At 58.0% G+C, this 21026-nt stretch overlaps 1 protein-coding gene across 1 annotated transcript in view; it reads right to left on the reverse strand.

The window, feature by feature from the left end:
* MYO16 (myosin XVI) overlaps positions 1-21026 on the reverse strand; it is a 310488-nt gene that overhangs the window by 13972 nt on the left and 275490 nt on the right. The window contains 2 exon segments of the mRNA XM_055126930.1: positions 4550-4641; positions 16633-16791. Of these exon segments, the coding sequence (XP_054982905.1) occupies positions 4550-4641; positions 16633-16791 (251 nt within the window).

Raw genomic sequence — 21026 nt, forward strand, 5'->3', positions numbered from 1 at the left:
CTCCATATTTACCCTGGAGTTACACTTCACGGATAAGGAGACAAGACAGACCGACGGATATCACAGTGGAAAAATAAGAACATCCCCGTAAGAAAGACAATTCACAAACCATTTGTATCCACGTGTGAAAGCAATTCATGCAGGGTTCCAATCTGTGGGCATTACCTAATTTATGGGGTGCCCTAACTCCAGCAACCCGCTCTGCATGGCGCCCGGGTGGGGCGGGACGCTAGGACACGCATTTCTCAGGAGTCCGGCTCCCACACCACTGTGACCAGGTGTCAGGATGTGCGGGAGCGGCATGTCACTAATCCTTACATCCTGAGCTTGGAGTAACTGCACGACAAAACAGCCTTTGGAAACCACCCGCGGGGCAGTGTCAGAATCCCGGGAAAGTACCGGGCCCTATTAATCTGATCTATCTATTTATTTATTTAGGTTTGGGGGCCACACGTGGCCGTGCTCAGGGCTGACTCCTGGCTCTGCACTGAGGGGTCACACGGTGGGCTTCCGGGGACCATGCGGTGTCGGGGACAAACCCAGGTCAGAGGTTGTGCAAGTCAAGTGCCCCTCCCGTGGCACCATCTCCCTGGCCCCTCCCGGACCCTCTAAATCCGCACGGTCAGATGCGAACACTGGGGAGTGGAAAGAGATGATGATGACCGTGGTGATGACCGCAGGGTCTGGGCACCGGCCGTCTTGCAGGCCACGGCCCGGCCTGACGCACACACTCTCCTTAGTCCATCTGAAACACCGTCACTCCTTCCACACACGCGAGCACCAGATATGAGATTAGATGTAGGTAGATGCAGATGTGAGATTCAGACCTACCCCCTCCTTTTCCTTACTCAAAATAAAATACATCAAATGGATGAGATGAACAGAACTCTCAAGCTGGCTGATTTGCCGCTCCCCACCCCTCGCCCCTGCTCCAACCACGCCGGCTACGTGGGCTTTCCCAGGGGGCGCTGCTGGGCTGGCGGGCAGGTGACAGGCCTCTGTCTGAACACATGATTCTGCTCAGGTGACAGGCCTCTGTCTGAACACATGATTCTGCTCAGACTCTTCTCTTTCTTTTAATCCTCCTGAAGTTAAATGTTCCTCACGATGAAGCTCAGTGACCTCACGATGAAAACAGGGCCCCGAGCCCTCTCTACCAGCTAAATACGTACACACCTGCAGGTGCATGAATGCATGCGTGTGTGTACACATGTACACGCCTGAGGTTATGACACGAGCTGGATCTGATTTTGTTGCTCCTTTCCCAGGTCTCTCTCCACGCAGGAGATGGCCTCGGGGCCTCACTCCCGCCATCAGTCCTTCCGGCACCTTCTCCTCCTGCATGGGGCCAGGGAGCCGCGAGTTGGCCCCCGGTTTCCTGAAGGCTGCGGCGTGAGGCTCGGTCACGGGGCACGTTCCCAGCTCCCGAGATGGTGTCTGTTTCCGGCCACCCGCGCTGCTGGCCCCCTTCCCGCCCCGCCCGGCCTGCGCTGCTCCTCGGCCCCCCCGTCTTGCTGAGAGTGACGCTGCAAAAAGGCCTCTTGGACGCTTCAGTAAAACAAACCACATAACAATTTGTTTCTTGGTGCGGATCAATTGTGTATTGATTAGGTTAGGGCCCTCACTGGCGGCCGCGGCCCGACTGGATATTTATTAAGGTCCCGGGGGCGGGCAGCCACGATTTCATCAGGGACCACGGGCGATTTCTTACAATGAATACTTAAGCAGGCAGATGTGAGGAACCGCCTTCTCTGCTCCTTGGAAAACCCAGAAGGAATACGAAGAACTGGGGCGAGAAATCTGGTAAATGCCCACAGGAAAACCAAGGACTGCGGACCGACCACACGCTATTCCCGCCCAGTGGAGACAGGATGTAACTGTGAGCACAGAAAGGGGAGCCTTGGCTGGCTGTTCTGCAGAGACCCTCCCCTGCGCCTGACCCGCCCCTGCAGAGCCCCGCCCCAGGGGCCTTCTCGGGCTCAGCTGGGGCTGCCTCCTCCTCCGGGCTGCAGACAGTGGCGGGATTTCCTTCCTCTGGCCCTGCGCCCGTGTCTCCGGGGCAGTGCTGCGCTTCCCTGACAGACACGCCCGTGTGCGCCCGGCACACACGCCACACGCTCTCGGAGTCTCAATCACGGGCGACGCCACGTTAGCTCTAAGGGACAGAACCAGGCCACGGCACAGACCGAGAGCACCGGGAGCCGCGGCCTGGAGCATGGAGGAGCGGGGGAGCCAGCGAGGCCGGAACCAGGAAGCAAGACCCCCATGACATGGGACGAGTGACGCGACTCAGAGAGGGACACAGATGCCACAGAGCCAAAGGCCGCAGAACCCGAGCCCCCGTGTGTCTGGGTGTGGGGGGCATGACGCGGCGGGGGGGGGCGTCGGCACTGATGACGTGAAAACCAGGACCCGAGTGGAAACGGGCAACTGAGAACATCGCAGCTCAGAAGTGGCCGCGGCCTGCCCGGGCTCCCACCCTCACCTAGCCCGGGGCCCCTGGGCCGGTGGCAGTCTGGTCTGAGGAAGCGCCGCCAAGCCCCTCCTGGCCAGCTGGCTCCACACGGCCAGGCGCCGAGCTCGGCGAGGCCCGAGGAGTCAGGCTGGGGCCAGCTGTGCCCCCGACACCGTTCCTCCGCATCAGTGAAAAGGGACTAGGCCAATTTTATATCCAGACATATTCTCTCCTCACAAAGTAACTAAAGCCGTGGCGAGCAGGCCATGACCCCCCCCCACACACAGTCCGTATCTTGGGGGAGAACACGGAACACCCCCTAGGAAGGCCTGGCCCTGTGGCAGAGCGTGTAGACTAACGTCCTGGAAATTTCACATTAGGAACATCTGGGCAGGGAGTGGCGCAGGGAAAACAGCAGCAGGTGGGGGTTCACGAGTGGTTAAGAGGGTCGTCTCGCACACATGGAAACGCTCCCAGAGCTCGACGGGCAGGCAGGGGCCGTCTGTGAGGGGCCGTCGCAGATGGGCAGGGCGGGGCCGCAGACGGCTCCCCTGCCCGGGCTCACCGGACGCCGCCCTCTGTCCTTCCTGTTCCTCTGGCCCAGGGCCGGGAGACGGGAGCACGGGGGGCGGTGCTCTGCTCTGGTCCCGGGTGACGTGTTCCCTTCTGCACCGACAGCCTGCAGTGCTCAGGGGCTGCTCCTAGCTCTGTGCTCAGGGCTCACCCGAGGGTGCTCTGGACATGAGGTTGGTGAGCCGTGTAGAGAGCGAGCACCACAGATCCTGCTCTCTCTCTCTCCTTCTTTCCTTCTCTCTCTCCTTTCTCTCTCTCCTTCTCTTCTTCTTTCTCTGTCTTCTCTCCTTCTCTCTTGTTCTCTCTCTGCTTCTCTCTCTCCTCCTCTCTCTCCTCCCTCTCTTCTCTCCCTCCTTTCTCTCTCTTGTTGTCTCTCTCTCCTTCTCTCTCTCTCCTCCCTCTCTTCTCTCCTTCTCTCTCTCCTTTCTCTCTCTTGTTGTCTCTCTCTCCTTCTCTCTCTCTCCTTCTCCCTCTCTTCTCTCCTTCTCTCTCTCCTCTCCTTCTCTCTCCTTCTCTCTCCTTCTCTCTCTCTTTTCTCTCTCGTTGTCTCTCTCTCCTTCTCTCTCTCCTTCTCTCTCCTTTTCTCTCTCTCCTTCTCTCTCTCTCTCTGGCCCCCTGCGCCCCACGGAGGCATCTGTAAATACACACAGAGGCTCCCATGGCTGTACGTTGGCCGCACCCAGCCGTGTGCAGGGCTGACTCCCGCCTCTGTGCTCGAGGATCACTCCCGGCGGCGTGGGGGCCATGGTGGTGCCGGGAATCTGACGGGCCACACGAGGGCAGGCGCCGCGTCCCCGCGCCATCTCTCTGGCCTACCTCGTCAGAGCTCAGGCATTTGTTTCCAGGCCACACCCAGGGCCCCAGACTTCCTCTGGAGCCTGCTGAGGGGCCTCTCGGAGGGGCCTGGGAGCCTGTGCTCGGAGACGAGATAGCATGGCAGCGGGAAGGGCAGCACCTGGCCCTGTGCCCCCCCCGCCAGCGCCTGACCCTGTCCCCTCCCCAGCCAGCGCCTGACCCTGCCCCCTCCCTGGCCAGTGCCTGGCCCTGCCCCCTCCCCGCCAGCCTCAGCCCCGCCCCCTCTCGTCCCTCTGCAGTATCTTTTTTTTTTTTTTTTGCTTTTTGGGTCACACCCGGCGATGCACAGGGGTTACTCCTGGCTCTGCACTCAGGAATTACCCCTGGCGGTGCTCAGGGGACCATATGGGATGCTGGGAATCGAACCCGGGTCAGCCGCATGCAAGGCAAACGCCCTACCCGCTGTGGTATTGCTCCAGCCCCCCCTCTGCAGTATCTTACAGGCACCGGGTGCCCCGAGTGGCATTTGGCGGCAGTTCCTGAAACCAGAGTTTGCCCTGAAGCCGAAGAGCCTCGAGCTAATCTGGCAGTGCCGTGCCGTGCAGTGGAGCCTGGCCCGGAGCAGGGGCCCCGGGCGAGCCCCCCAGAGCACCAGCCCAGCCTGAACCTGCAGCACGGCCCTTAGCCCGCCCCGCCAGAGGGGCCCCGCAGAGCAGGCAGCCTTACCTGAGCCGTGGGACTCTCTCGGTGCCTCTGGAACGAGGTCATGGCTGGGCTGCCCGTTGACAGCCTGCAGAGCCTGTCCTCCTCCAGGGAGCCTGCGGGAAAAGAGGACGGTCACCCAGCGTCCCTCCCAGAGAGACTCCGGGGGACACCGAACACCGGACAGAGACCGCCCAGGAGCCGTGGAGACCAGCACGCACGGCAGCTCAGAGGGAGACGCGCAGGGACAGCGAGGGGGGCCGGGCGCGGGCAGGGCCGGCTGGACCCAGCACTGCCCAGGTCACTCCTGAGCAGGGGCCAGGAATAGCCTCGAGCAGTGCTGGGCATAGCCCAGGTGGCAAGGAAAACAAAGACAGAAAAGGAAAGGAAAGGAAAGAAAAGAAAAGAAAAGAAAAGAAAAGAAAAGAAAAGAAAAGAAAAGAAAAGAAAAGGAAAGGAAAGGAAAGAAAAAGAAAAGTAAGAAACAAGGAAAGGAAAAAGAAAGGAGTGCACAAGAAGAGACAGACCCTGGACTTCTTGGCGCTGGAGGCAGAAGCCGTGTTTATCTGATTTAAAAATTAAGATTAGACACAATTTACTCTCTAACGATGGCTGAGCCAGAGGTGGGCCGAGATGATCGCGAGAGGATCGTGATGACCTCAGAGGAACGAGCCCGTCCCGACAGCAAGCCCAGAAGCGCCATATTCCCCGTCTGTCCACTGAGGTTCCAGAACATTCCATGAGCGACAAAGTCAGAGCTCCATGTTTCATCCGCTTCCCAGGCCTCGCGAGCCCTCCCGGCCTCGGACCCCGGTGCCCGTGCCACAGACTCAGCGTCCTCCACCTGGCCTGGCTCTTGCCACCCGCTCAGCCCAGCCCCGCGCATGGGACGAGGCCGCATGGGCCCCTCGGCTGCTCCCCACTCACTCACGAGTCACCTCGGCTCGCCGCAGGCGTGGGCACAGGCGTCCCTGCCCACAGAAGCCCTAGGACTCGGGCCCCGGCAGCCCGGGGGTGGGGGCGTTGCTGGCGCCGTCCCACAGGCTCATCTTGTGTCCGTCTCGGAAACACATTCCCGCCCCACCCGAGACGCCCAGATGGAAATCCACCCGGACCAGCCCGCGGCCGCCCTGGGGCCCCCCGCCGTGACCGTCCTGCCTGCAGGCGTGCAGTGTGCCCGGCCCGGCGGCCTGTCCCTGGCCCGGCCTCTCCTGCCAGCTCCTGTGCCCGCTCTGGCTCTGCCCGGGCGGGGCGGCTCCTCTCCTGCCCACCTTCCTGTGAGCCCTCCGGCCCAGTCAAACAGAGGCTCCCCGAGCCCCCCAGCCCCCAGCTCCCGCCCCTCCCAGGGCTGGGATGGCCTCGTCTGGGCGGCACCGTCAGTTTCTGCACCTGCACCCCGCATGTGCCCGGTCTATGCGTGGCACACGCGACGTCCTTCTCTCACGTGGGGTCTTGGCGAAGCAGGCGGCACCGTGCCCCCTCCTCTGCCTCAGACCCTCTTAGTCTCCGTTGGCCGAGTCCTCGGGGACCCCCAGAGGGAAACCAGGGGGCTCTCGTGCGAGAGCATGACCGTGGGCGTGGGAACGGGTGCGGCTAGCCGCTCGCGAACAAAGAGGGGCCACAGGGGCCACACCGGGTCCAGGGCTGCACACCCACCGCGCCCACCCAGAAACGCCCTCGGGACCCGCTACAGGCCAGCGTGAGGGTGAGTGCGGGCGGCAGGACGCGGCTCAGGGCGGCCAGTGGGCGTCTGACCCGAGAGTCAGCTGCCAGCCAGCAGTGTCCGCATGGGCCTGGGGCGGGGCTGGAGAGCGGCCGTGGGCGCGGGAGGGTGGCAGGGCTGGGGCGGGCGGGCACGCGTGTGCGGTGACCTGGGGCTTGCCGGGTTTGCGGACGCACCCGGACACCGGCGGTTCCCCCCCTCCCGCAGCAGCTCCCCCCAGAAACAGGCACTCAGAGAAGCGGCGGCTCGGATGCAGGCTGGGCAGACCCCGCTCCGAGCCGAGCGCAGGGAGGGCCTTGGACGCCCCCACTCGGGGGGAGAACAGGAGCGAGAGAGACCGCCGTGGCCTCCGTGGCAGGAGCACGTGGCTGTGGGGAGCGCGGGCGCCTGACGGGCAGCTGGTGGGCACAGGGGCCCCGACGGCAGCGAGGACCCAGCTCCGAGGGCCCGGGAGGGGGGCGGATCTTCACTGACTTCTGACCCTTGGAGGGGCTTCCCCGGTGCTGCGATCCGCAGCCACAAACCCATGACCGCACACGAGTCCCCGTGCCGGGCTGAGCTCTGCCGGCGGCTCTCGGCTCCAGACCCAAAGGCTCCGGGAGGTTCCCAGCACAGACCCCCAGGGGAGGGTACTTGAACTACGTTTCTTTTCTTTCCTTCCTTTTTGGGTCACACCCGGAGATGCGCAGGGGTTCCTCCTGGCTCTGCACTCAGGAATCACCCCTGGCGGTGCTCGGGGGACCCTATGGGATGCTGGGAATTGAAGCCGGGTTGGCCGTGTGCGAGGCAAGCGCCCTCCCCGCTGTGCTCTCACTCCAGCCCCAATAACTACGTTTCACGGACTCACCCCGGCTCACTGTGGTTGCTGGCCCGGGCCTGACTTGGAGCGGACACCACGCTGCCTGGGCCAGGACCGGGCGGCCGGAGCTTCAGGGTCTCCGTCTATTGGCAAGCCCAGAGCCTCGGGCTCTGAAACGGCCCCCGCCGGGGGACCCCCACAAAAGCCCTCCATCATGGCGGATAACCTGTACCCCGCACCCGGGGTGAACACAGCACCCATTTTACAGGGAAGCAGTCTCCACAGGATGATAAACATAAAGCCAAATGCAACGGTTGTTTTCTCTAATTGCTATTTTTCTGATGTTCAGCAATAAAATGTACATTCAAGCAGGAGAGAAAATCAAACTGAACATAAAATGGTCTTCTTATGAATTTTTTATATCTGTGGTTCCCTACAAAAGAAGCATCTTTAAATTCACAATATTTTGTTGGATATAACTAAAGCATTCTAACACTAAAAACTCTTCTCTAATCTAATGATAAATAACCACAAGTCCAGGGAATAATTAAGTATACAAAAAAAGATCTAAGTCTGTGCTCACATCAGCAAAAGGATGGCAATTAAAGTAAGTGATAGCTATAATTACCCACACATAACTATATTTCAGCAAATGAGCAAACAGATAATTATTTCTGGGAAGCAGAGGTAGCACGCAGATACTGGCATTCAAAAGAGAAATTGTTTCCTAGAAAATAACGCTATTTCTGATTCAACTAGAACTGCATGTTATTCCAGCCCTGCTTCCCTTCCACACTTTAAGTTGGGACGTCCACGAGCTCGTGACATGGGCCGCTGGTCAGTGGCCAGGAGCCTCAGAAACCTCTGTGCCATGTATGTATCACGGCTGTTTGCGTGATTTGCTCCGTGTGTATCCTGTGTTCTGGGGGACCCTGTCCCTTGGGTCTGCATGGCACAGAGGTGGCACCCGCCTGCGCTCTGTGTGGCACTCAGCGTTGATTCAATAAAACGCCTGCTGTGTGCCCGGGCTGCCCGGCCTCGTGCCGGAGATGGTGGTAACTACGCCAAAGGCCCAGGAGACGGGCACTCTCGGTGTTCACGAAAGTGGACAAACACACATGGAAAGCGGCTTTGAAAGGCTGAACTCCAAACTCACGTGATTTTCCTTTCCTGGACACAACTCTTGACCTTTTCCCAGGTCTTCGCTGCATAACGACTCACGACCAACTTTAAAACCTGCGGCAACAGCATTCTAGGCACAGAACTGTGTCCTGGGGTTGAACGAATTATTGTTTACAGGCGGAAGCCTAAAATGCCGACTGTCCAAGAGGTTTAATTTATACTATTAATTATTAATTTCAGGGAACACAGTCCACAAAAATGCCATTATTGTAGTCTAAAGTAGGTTTTTTTTTGGTTTATTCTGTTGGTTTCAGTTTAATTTTGATTTTAGAATAGGTTCGTTTTTTAAATATTAATTTGCTACCACCATTTCCCAAGCTATTCTTGTGCCCGTTTGAGGCAGCAAGTTAGATATTTTGGAGAAGGGAAGTTTCTACTTTCTCTTTCTGTGTGGTAGAGTATGCATTCATATCAGGTGAGCCAGAGAACAAGACTTTAGCACAAGCGAGGGGCAAATGATCTCAGCATCTTCACCTCCCAGTAGTCTAACATCTTAAATTCCCTTTTCATTTGTTACTGTCCTTAAATCCTCCAAAATGGCTGTCAGAAGGAATCAATTAACTTCTTATCAGACATCTGCAAACTCCGTGAAATACATGATTTTGCAAAACTACTGTGTCACACATTTCTGGCCATTGCTGTGATTCAAATACCGCTTTTAATATTTCGGAAAATGCCAGCCTCGGTGTAAGGAAAAACAACGCTTTGCTATTTTTTCCTCTGCAAATAATTCTTATCCAAGACCTTAGGAGGTAATCTCTTTCATGGAAAGAAGGGATCTCTGGGTTTCTGCTTAAGCACATTTCTGGCCCTCACCCGAGAGCGTGGTCAGTTTAACAAAAGCTTGTGACGTTGTGATCTGTTTTGTAATCACGTTGGTCAGTAAATATGCAAATGTTCTCTGATAAGTGGAAACTTGGGAGATAATGACAATATCCATCACCATGCCCTGGTTATTTCCAGGGAGTTCAAGGGCTCTCACTGCCTCTCACGGTGGGGGGGGGGGGCTGTAATGCCCCTCTGGCCCCCAGGATTTCCCGGGGCCACGGATATGGTCATAGAGACATGGAGGGGCGGGGAGAGCACGGCCAGGAGGCACCTGCCTCGCTCACGGCTCCGGGTTCAACCCCTGCATCGCCTGTGGTCCCCACGGCCCCTCCAAGGGAGACCCCTGAGCACAGAGCCTGGGGTTAGCCCTGAGCACTGTCAGATACGGCCCAAACAACCCCTCACACACCAGTGGGGGCCGTGGCAGGAGACTAGGGGGTAGCTGGTGGGGGCACGGGAAGGGACGAGGCCGGGACGGGTCCAGTGTGCAAATGACTGAAAACGCTTTTGATGCGCACAGTAGCCCCGAGGGCAGCTGCCCAGGAGCCGCGGGCAGCTGGGACGGAGTATCGGGAACGCCGACACCTGCCAGGGGCCAGGTCCACCACGGAAGCCACAGATGCACAAACAGAATCTGGGCTGGAGCAGCTGTCTGTCTACACCGCAGCAGCCGAGTCGCAAGTGGAGAATCAGATACGCGGAGAGCGTTTGAGACACGGGGTTGGTGGGGCACGTGTTACTGTTTCCCGCCTTTCCAGACTGTTACACGGGCCGCGTGGAAGTCCCATAACCTGCCCGTGCCCGTGTGTAGAGCAGATACACACACACTACAACACATGGGGGGATGACAACACCCCGAACTCGCCGCCTGCCGGTCCCGACCTCCCAATCTTCGCCGGGAGTCGCACTTCATTTCCGAGAAGTCTCCACTGGCGTCAGAAAGCCTCTGACTGCTGCCCCCCTTCCGCGGTGCCAAGGCGCTCTGGTTTAGGTGTGGAACGCTTCTAATTATCACATTCAAGTGCTACTTAATAGGGCGAGGGATGAGTCATGAACACTTTGGGGCTTCCTCTGAGTCTGTGATTAAAACGAGGGGGAAAAAAATCCCGTTTTTATTTTTACTTTTCGGAGTGCCAAAGGAACACCCTCCCTGCGCGGGCCCGGTGCTGCCCGGAGCCTTCGGGAGTGTCCAGCCGCTGCCCGCACCTGGCCGCCCACCGCTCATCCTGCCTCTGCAGTCTCAGCCTCTGGGGCAGAGAACCGGGTTGGGGGGTGCTGGGTCTGCAAGAGGCCAGAGTGTTGGTGGGGGCTGGGCGCCCCCACCCCCGCCCCAGCTGCTCAGGGTTCACCCCGGGGACCCCAGGGGCCGCTAGGGCTGAGTCGGGCGGGGTGCATGCGAGGTGCGAGGTCAGCCCCCCTTCTTCCTGAAGCCCCCCTTCCTGCTGTCCCCTCCGGTCCTGTTTCGGGGCGGGGTTAGGGCCGCGACTGTCTCGGCAGCCAGCCAGTGTGTGGTCCCTCTGACCCATCACGGCGCCGCACTGGGCTCCTCAAACTGGGGAAAAAAACTGAAGGACGTCTGAAGACCCTCTGAGGCCCGGTACGGCCAAGGCTCTTCCCTGAAGGAAGAGACACGTCCCTCCTGGCGAACAGCCCCCGAGCCTGTTCGAGGCCTCACTCTCTTCTCGCCTCAGGGGGAAAAACGGTTTCCTCCTGTTTTCTTCTATCAGTTTCATTATTTCACAGACACCCAGACCCATAATCTGCCAGGGATTACTCTGCGTGTAGCTCGAGGCCCGTTTCGTTTCCCCCTCTCCCCCCCCTGTAAGAACGACCTCCCTCCCCCCTCCCTCCCCCCTCCCTCTCCCCCTACATCCCCCCGTCCCTCTCCCCAGGCTTCCCGCGACAGTTCTGCCATAAATCCAGCAACTATTTAGGCAGATGAGGACAGTCTTTCTCCTTCCCTTTAGTCCTAGTTTCAGGAAGAGTCCGTGTAACATGGGAATTTTTCATTCTCGGAATTTCAAAAGAATTGACTAGAAGTCATTTGTAACAGAAGTTTTCTATGCGGAAATGCATTATAATAAAAATTCAGTTAATTTAATATTTAGCTTTAATAGCCTTTAATATTTAGCTTTCCCACCCCCTCTTTTTTTAGTGAGTCTTTTATTGAGAATGTATTATTTCAATCTAAATCCACTTTTTTGCTTTGAGAAAAAAAATTTATAACACACTATTATTATTTTTATATTTCTGCGTGATCTATAGAGGTTGTCCTCTGTTCACCTCAAAAAATGGCCATTTATGCCACATTCTTTATCATCATTCCATGAAAATGATTAGTTTGGGGCTGGAGTGATAGTACAATGGGTAGGGCGTTTGCCTTGCATGCAGCAGACCCGGGTTTGATTCCCAGCATCCCAGATGGTCCCCTGAGCACCACCAGGAGAAATTTCTGAGTGCAAGGCTCTGTGAATCGCTGGGTGTGAACCCCCCCAAAGCAGAGAATTATCAGTTCTGTTAGTTTTTTAAATATTCTCTGTCCCCCCCCCCAAGAACAGCTGTTAGCTTGGTTGCCGGCTTTGTATCTTAGTAACTCACGTTCTTATCTTTCGTAGCATCTTTCCCTGCATTTCTCGGTGTTCTGACTGATAGCTCTCGATATTTCTAGAATACTGCTGGCCTCCGGCATTTCTTCCTTTGCAGTAGAATCTGCACGGTGTCTTTGTGCACCGATGGGGCTCGCCATGGGACCCCACCCACCATAACTTCAAGGTAATTAGTTAAGAAGAGCTTGTGGTTCATACCCATCAGATAAGGGGTTGATATCAATGGTATATAAAGCACTGGTTGAACTCTACAAGAAGAAAACATCCAACCCCATCAAAAAATGGGGCGAAGAAATGAACAGAAACTTTACCAAGGAAGAAATACGAATGGCCAAAAGGCACATGAAAAAGTGCTCTGCATCACTAATCATCAGAGAGATGCAGATCAAAACAACCATGAGATACCACCTCACACCACAGAGACTGGCACACATCCAAAAGAACAAAAGCAACCGCTGTTGGAGAGGATGTGGGGAGAAAGGGACCCTTCTACACTGCTGGTGGGAATGCCGGCTAGTTCAGCCCTTTTGGAAAACAGTATGGACGACTCTCAGAAAACTAGAGGTTGAGCTCCCATTTGACCCAGCAATACCACTGCTGGGAATATATCCCAGAGAGGCAAAAAAGTACAATCGAAACAACATCTGCACATGTATGTTCATCGCAGCACTGTTTACAATAGCCAGAATCTGGAAAAAACCCGAATGCCCCAAAACGGATGACTGGTTGAGGAAACTTTGGTACATCTATACAATGGAATACTATGCAGCTGTTAGAAAAAAGGAAGTCAAGAATTTTGTAGTTAAGTGGATGGGCATGAAAAGTTTCATGCTGAGTGAAATGAGTCAGAAAGAGAGAGACAGACATAGAAAGACTGCACTCATCTATGGTATATAGAATATCAGAGTGGGAGACTAATACCCAAGAACCGTAGAAATAAGTACCAGGAGGTTGACCCCATGGCTTCGCGGCTGGCCTCACGTTCCGGGGAAAGGGCAACTCAGAGAAGCGATCACCAACTACATTGTAGTTGAAGGCCATGTGGGGGAAAGGAGTTGCGGGCTGAATGAGGGCTAGAGACTGAACACAGCGGCCACTCAACACCTTTATTGCAAACCACAACAGCTAATTAGAGAGAGAGAACAGAAGGGAATGCCCTGCCACAGTGGCAGGGTGGGGTGGGGGGGAGATGGGAGTGGGGAGGGTGGGAGGGACGCCGGGTTTACGGGTGGTGGAGAATGGGCACTGGTGAAGGGATGGGTTCCCGAACTTTGTATGAGGGAAGTATAAGCACAAAAGTGTATAAATCTGTAACTGTACCCTCACGGTGATTCTCTAATTAAAAATAAATAAATTGTAAAAAAAAAAATAAATAAAAAAAAATAAAAGAAAAAAAAACAGTAAAAAAAAAAAAAAAAAAAAAAGAAGAGCTTGTGGTTCATTCCCCTGTACTCTGCTGGCTCTTTCGAGGTGTGATCTATGGTTTCAAGTGCTAGGAATGCTTCTTGTTTTCCGAGAGTTCTCTAATGCGTCCTTTCCTCTTCATCCCGCTCCATGCAGACGCTCGGAGTCCTGAAGTTTACATCAGCAGTCTTTCAGAGGTCTTAGACTGTAAAACTGCTTATTAACTCGGTGTATCTCTAATTTTGATTTGCACTAAGCGTAAGCCCTTGAGGTTTAGTGGAGCCAGAGGAACGGTTCCCACACTCATTCATCGTGTCTAAGTAGGAAGTCTTCCCTTCCAGATATCCCCGAGGGGCCTCGCTCCATCCTGCCTGTGGATGGGTGGGTATCTCTGCTGCTCAGTGCTCCTCCGGGTGCTATTGGTGATCATCTGTGGCTGTTTCCTTTGTGCCGTTACCTGTTACATTTTTGTGTGTGTCGTTTTGCTTTTTGGGTCACATCCGGCAATGCTCAGGGGTTACTCCTGCTCTGCACTCAGGAATCACTCCTGGCAGTGCTCAGGGGACCCTATGGGATGCTGGGAATCGAACCCGGTTAGCCCCTGCAAGGCGAACACCCTCCCCGCTGTGCTATCGCTCCAGCCCGCACCGTGACCTCTGTCACGCCCGCTGCTCTGCCAGACCCCAGCCCGGGACATCTCTGCCCATTCTCTCCACCTCAGCCTCTGGCTCTGCCCCTCTTCGTTCCTTCCTGCATCCGAGACTCCTGGGTTTCCCCACGCTTGGTTATTCCACTTTCATTTTCTCTCTAAGCACCCTAACTCCTCCTCACCCTAACGATACGTTCTCTGGCCTCCAGGCTTCTGGGTGGCGGCTGACTTTATTTCAGCATGTAACTTCCTCCCCGGCGTGGGGCACCACTGGCCGTCCCTTCCCTTGTTCTCCCTGGCGGCTGCTAGGGCTTTCCACAGCAGGCGACGCCCAGGACTTCTTTGGGTCCGAGCCCGTGTCTGCTGTTGAAGTTCACGCTGGGTCTTTCCTTCCCAGGATCTGACTGCAACAGCCCGGGAGCAGCTCGTATAAGATGACTGACTTTCTCGTGCCCCCAGTCTGTTGCCCTTGAAGCAGCCACGTCTGCAGACAGAGCATTCCGCCCCGCGCACTGTGACCTGGATACAGCTGCAGCGATGACGCCCCCTCCCTGCCCGCCCTCTGGGGGGGCGTCCCTGCGGGACCCCCGCGGTGAGGATGGAGTTGGGAGGGTGTGTGACGGGTCCCCTCCAGCCCAGGCACATGCTCTGGGAAGCCAGCTGCCAGGCAAGCTGTCCGGGCAGATGGACACTCATGATCCCGTCTGGGAACCGCATCTTCTGAGCCAGCCACCAGCTCCTGGGAACGACCAAGTGACCAGGATGATCAGGGACCAGGAATTCAGGCCCTCCCGCCTCACAGAGGGAGGAATCCAACAGAATGTCCCGACCGTGGCCCAGGCTGTCTTCACCAGGGTAACTCGGAGGGGGGCAGGTTGGGCTTTCCTCCCCGCCCCAGCCAAACCCTGACAGCCAAAACCCTCCAGAACCCAACTACACAGCCACGCTCAAGGCCACGGTCCACAGGCTTCGATGAGCCTCAGCTATGAGGGAACCTGCAGAAAAACCCAGGTAAGTGGGACCTGTGACTGAGATCTCCAAGTTTACTCAGAACGAGACTGGGCCTCCTCCCCCCAGGTCCCCAGTTTTCCTGTAGCTTGGCAGTCACACCCACAAACTGCCCCCGACGCCATATAATCTTATCAATGGCCAAGACCCAGAGACTATGAAATAAAGCTCCTGGGAGAGAGTGACTCAGAATGTCCCGAACCTCTTGTACTGCAGCCCACTGACGTACCCAAAGTAGCACACGTTTGCTTGAGTTTAACCTATATACTTGTAATCTCCTAAACGGCTCAGGATGAAACCCAACCATCATCACGCACGTTCCTCTTACGGTGGGGGGAAGGTGCCTGGTGGTGGGATTGGTGCTTGAATATTACCTGTAATGAGCTACTGTAAACACCTTTATGAAAATAAAATAAAAATTTTTTAAAAAAAAGGAAGGAGGAAATCCTAGCCTTGGCCCTGAAGGCAGAGAGCCGTGAGCAAAGGCCCGTGAAAGCCCCTCGTTTGCGTTTGTGATCCCGTTGGTCGTCCCCTGGACCACGCGTGCAGGGGCTCGGACACGAGGATGCAGATATGCCGCACGCTTGGGCCCGCAGAGTCGCACCCGCGGGAGCTAGGGCACGAAGAGCCAGTACCTAAGGCGCTGTTCCCGCCCCACCCACGGGAACCTGACGTCAGCCCCTCGGGGACGCGAGCCCCAAGATCCAGGGCTGGTGTTACAGCACCACCGGGTCCCCGGGGAGGGACCTCTTCCGTATCTCTGGCTCCAGGTGGCCCCGACTCCATGCGCCTTTGAGATGTCGTGCACGAGCCATCACATGTGTGCGGTCCCCAGCAGCAGGACCGCGGCCAGGACACGTGCTCTGAGCTCCCGGAGACACGCACGGTCTGTTTCTGGCTACTTTCTCTCTCTTTTTTTTTTTTTGGCTTTTTTTTGGGGTCACACCCGGCGATGCACAGGGGTCACTCCTGGCTCTGCACTCAGGAATTAGTCCCGGCAGTGCTTGGGGACCCTATGGGATGCTGGGAATTGAACTCGGGTCGGCCGCGTGCAAGGCAAACGCCCTCCCCGCTGTGCTATCGCTCCAGCCCCATGTTTCTGGCTACTTTCGATTGGAAAATCCACCCACATTTCCCACCAAACGCTTTTTGCTCCTCGCCCACAGATGCTCTCCTGAGAGTTCCGAGACTCCAGCCCATTTCCCGGAATGTCCGTCCTCCTTCCCTGTTTCTCCGAATTCTTCCTGGAGGGTTCCCTGGCCCCATCCCCCTTTTCCCGGGGGGCCGTTTCTTCTGTTTGCTTCTAAACAACCGAGTTTAGCTGACTTCAGACTCGTCCTCTCCTGAGTTCTGCAGCTGTAGTTTCCCACCCGACACGGCTCTGTGGCTTCCCTGTCCTGCCGCTGGTCCCCCACGCAGCAGGGGCGAGCAGCCGGCTACCACGCGTGCCTCCGAACCCCGTCCCTCGTCCACCTCACAGCCTGGCCCCGGGGGAGGCTCCAGCACGTGGGCCTCTCACTGGTCCCCGGGCTCCGGGCCCACCCCCCCCCCCCCCCCCGAGCACGGCAGGAGTGCTGCCCAAGGCCGCTACTGTGACAGACAAGAGTGAGCCGGCTCGTGGCGGCCCCCAGGCATGGGGAGGGCTGTCCGTGTGGGCTGGGCTGCCGGGGGTGTGAGCACTGCCATAGGAGCAGCCTCCTGATACTGGATGCAAACCCGGCCCGACGCAACACCCGCTCCCAGCATCCTTCGCCTCCGCCCTGCCGAGGGCTGAGACCCCCGCTCTGGCCCGGCGGCTCTGCAGGCCCAACACTCGGGACCTCCAGAGTGCCCCGCCAGGCCGCGGACCCCTGCCCGCTGAGAGGCAGAGACAGGCCCCGCCTTCCCGGCCCGCTCGGCCACACTCACCGTTGGCCACGGAGTTGCCGTTCTCGGCGGCGAAGGTCTCGGGCAGCGCGTTGGACAGGGCCAGGCCGCGGTTGTTGGCGTTCCTGTCCCGGGTCTCCGGGCCCAGCTCGGGCGCGCCAGAGTCACCTCCGCTGCTCAGGTTCAAGTTCGTCTCAAAGCCTGAAACACAGTTTACGAGAGATTATTTTCTCCAGGTGCCCCGGGAGGAGGCAGCCACAGCAGCTCTGGGCGTCTCCCCGGCACGTCCCCGGTGACCATCGCGGCCCTGGCACAGCATCGGGGGCAGGGAACGGCCCGCATGCCCGCCTGCGCTGGTGGGGGCTCGGGCACGGCTGTGCAGGGCGGGGAGGGCGGAGGGGCGAGGCCGGCTGCCCTGGGTGGGACGGGAGCCAGGCGGGGGCAGGCACAGAACAGGGGCCAGGAAGACAGTGAGAGAGCAGCAGCAGAGACAGAACTGGGAAGCTGGTCCACAGAACGGAGTTTACCCGGGGGGAGGAGGGGGATGGGGGCCGGGTGAAGGTGAGTGCTTCCTGGTTGGCCCGTGGGGGGAACGGAATGGTGTATGCCGGAATTCCTCATTAATAGTGTGTGAATCTCTGTATCACTGTAGCACTGTCCCGTTGTTCATCGATTTGCTCCATTGGGCACCTGTAACATCTCCACTGTGAGACTTGTTGTGACTGTGTTTGGCATATCGAATACGCCATAGGGAGCTTGCCAGGCTCTGCCGTGTGAGCAGGATACTCTCGGTAGCTTGCCGGGCTCTCCGAGAGGGGTGGAGGAATCGAACCCAGGTCGGCCGCATGTAAGGCAAGCGCCCTCCCCGCTGTGCTATCACTCCAGTCCATAAATCACAGGACCCCAATATAAACAAGCACAAGGAAAGAGGCTGGAGTGACACTCAGAAGCCAGGGTGCTCGTCCTCCACGCAGCCAACCCAGCTCCGTCCCTGGCAGCACTCAGGGTCCCCAAGCCTGCCAGTGACGATCCCGGAGCACAGACCCAGGAATAAGTTCTGAACACCACCACAGGTGACCCCAAGTCACAGAGAGAGGGAGAGAGAGGGGGGAGGGGGTAAGGAGGGAGAGGGAGAGAGGGAGAGGGGGGAGAGGGAGGGAGAGAGGGAGAGAGGGAAAGAGGGAGGGGGAGAGAGACGGGGAAGGAGAAGGAGAGAGAGTGAGGGGGAGGGGGGAGGGAGGGAGAGGGAGAGAGGGGGAGAGGGAAAGAGGGAGAGGGAGAGAGACGGGGAAGGAGAAGGAGAGAGGGGGGAGGGGGAGAGAACACAGCTGACAAGCTGTTTGCCCTGCGTGTGCGAGAGCCAGGTTTGACCCCGGCACCCCAGAGCACCAGCAGGAATGATTCCTGAGCACAGAGTCAGGAGTAAAGCACGCCCTGAGCACTGCTGGGTGTGGCTCAAAACAACACAAACTAAGCTGCAGCCCAGAGAGGGAAGGAGCCGGCAGGACTGACCCCCCAACAACACACACGGGGGCAGGCCTGGGTGCGCGGGCCAGGCTGGGCTCTTCGCTCCTATTCCCTGCTCCCCCCTCGAGGCCGGCCTCTGGGCTGGTCAGTGTGGACGAGACTGTCCCCTCCAGGCAGGTGCCCACACTGTCCTGTGGGCAGGGACCCCGCTGGGCCCGGGCTGTCACTGCACGGCCGGGCTGACCCCTCCTCCTGCTGGCACTGACCGCTCAGACGGAAAATCAGTGACACGTGACTGGTCAGGACAGTCAGAAGCCCAAAAAGTAAAAAAAAAAAAAATGGGGCTGGAGCGATAGCACAGCAGGGAGGGCGTTTGCCTTGCACATGGCTGACCCGGGTTCGATTCCCAGCATCCCGTATGGTCCCCCAAGCACCGCCAGGGGTGATTCCTGAGTGCTGAGCCGGGAGGAACCCCTGAGCATCGCCAGGTGTGGCCCAAAAAGCAAAAAAAGAAAAGAGGGTCAGAACGCACAGCAGGAGGGGCGGCGCGCCCTGAGGCTGAGGGGTGCCCACCCTCCGCACCCTGTCCCCGAGCCCCCAGCAGAGCCCCGGGGCCAGGCAGACGCCCCGTCTGCGTTCAGACTCCAGGCGGGCTCGCTCTCCCACCCCAGGCTGGGGCTCACGAGACGCCCGGAGGGGCCCCAGGTGGGCCGAGGCCCCTGTCAAACCCCGGTGGCAGCTTCCAGGCTGCCTGGGCCACATTCTGGGCACCTGGCCACTGGGCATGCGTCTGGCGGGGCTGCTCTTGGTCTCTGTCCTGCGGACACCGCTCCGGGTGCGCCCCCCGCCCCCGCCGGGCTGGAGGGGTTCTCTGTGTGCTGGCTGGTGTCGGGCGCCCGGCAGAGCCCGGGGGCTTAGGGCAGGGGTGAGGAGAGATGCTCCTGCCACAGCCTCGGGCGGCAGCTGCCCTGCCGAAGTCTCCGTGTCCCGATAAAGGGGCTGGATACATCCCCGGGCTGCTGGCTCAGGGAGAGCTGTCCTCAGGGAGGAGGCTCTGGGCTCGATCCCAGCACCACACACACACACACACACACACACACACACACACACACATACATGCACACACACATGCACACACGCGTGAGCACACATACACACATACACAAACACAAACACATGCACACACAAACACACACAAACACGCACACATATATACACGTGCACACACAGGCACACAAATACACACATGCACATGCACACATGCACACACACGCACACACATGTATACATAAACGCACACACATACATGTACACACATGCACATCCACATATACACACATGCACACACGCGCACATACACACATGCACATATACACATACGCACACATACACACCACACACATGCACACACAAATGCACACATATACACACACTGCACATATGCACATTCACATACACACATACACATGCACACATATGCACACACGCACACACATGGTACGTCTACTGCTTGTGAGGGACAGGGGAAGAATGTGCGGACGTCTGCTGGGTCTGTCTGGCGTCGGGGGACAAGCCAGATGAGCAGGTGAGGGGCAGCGGGGGTGCGGGCGCCCTGAGCCCCGGCAGGAGGCGTTACACTCCCCCCTTCCCGCTTTATGGGGCGTCTAACAAGGCTTCTAGCAGAATTCCTCTTCCAACAGCCCCGCAGAGCAGAACACCCTGGGAAAGACAGTCCTCTGGCTCAGAGACGCCGTCACTCGGGAGAGAATCAGGTGACTGCCACAGCGGAGAGCAGAGCCTGGCTGCCCCTCACCGGCACGGCACGCGGCCGGAGCCACCAGGCAGTGGTCAGCTAAGTGGCCTCTCTGGGAAGCTTATTTTTCTAATCAAATGGGGTTTTGATCATCTACTCCGGGCTAAGCAAGACTCTTTTGTACTTTTTGTCAACATCTCTTCTTGTTTCTCTCATACGTTATGGATGCCCTGCATCAGGAAGAAGCCGCGCTCCTGTCACGCCCGCGTCTTTCCCGCATGCCCACCCGGCCGGAAGGAAGCAGCCCTTCCCGGGCTCCGGGCAGACAGAGGACCCCACGGGCGGGCGGCCGGGGCGATGGAGCACCCTAGCGGCCGGTGGGGAGCCGGGAGCCTCCGCCCTCCTTGAATTCGGCCTCCTAATTTTGGAAACAAAACCACCAGGGAAATTAGCATAATAATATTCCTCAGAGGAGCACATCACAGGAAAAGCATCTCGGGAATGAAAGGGGCCCTTGTGTCTCCAAAGGCAAAGGGTTGCCGGGAATCCAGGAATCCGCAGCCCCCCCAGACGCCAGGTACCTCCCCGCTGGACCGGGTGCCCAGGCACCGCCCCCCCGCTGAGGGGCACCTATGCTCACTCTCCCTTGCACCTAGGGGCAAAGGAGAACTTTGTGTTTTGTCGGATGCTTGGGGCCCACGGGGGAGCTCAGCTCTCTGCAGGGGTCAGACGCGTACGCACCACACATTGTCCCTGGAAATACCTGACACAGGGGTCAGCTCCTCAAGGTCACAGCAACAGCAGCGCCGGGAATACCCCCTGCCCCCTGGAGGCTCGAAGGGCCGTTTCCCGTCCCCCGCGGGCCAGCAGGGAGCGGCCTTCAGCGGGCCTGGCCAGCGCCGGGCGACTGGGTGGAAAGTGATTTCGGATGGAAACAAGATGCTCTTTAACCGGACAGAGGCAAAGCGGGGACGGAGCCCGCGGCCAGAGCCAGGTGCTCATGACAAGGCTGGTCGTCCTCCGAACAGAACACAGTGCGTCCTCCGAATAGAACACAGTGCATCCTGGCGCTGGGCCCAGACGCAGCCCCAAGCAAGGACCTTTGCCCTGCGTCCTCCCGAGCCCTCGTCTTCTCCCACGGTACGCACCCCCGGGCTGGTGACCTTACCCCCCACCAGAGTCCGTGCTTGCCCAGGGCAGAGCTGGGGGTGCTGAT

This window comes from Sorex araneus, chromosome 1 (genome assembly GCF_027595985.1).
Source record: "Sorex araneus isolate mSorAra2 chromosome 1, mSorAra2.pri, whole genome shotgun sequence".
Lineage (NCBI taxonomy): Eukaryota > Metazoa > Chordata > Mammalia > Eulipotyphla > Soricidae > Sorex > Sorex araneus.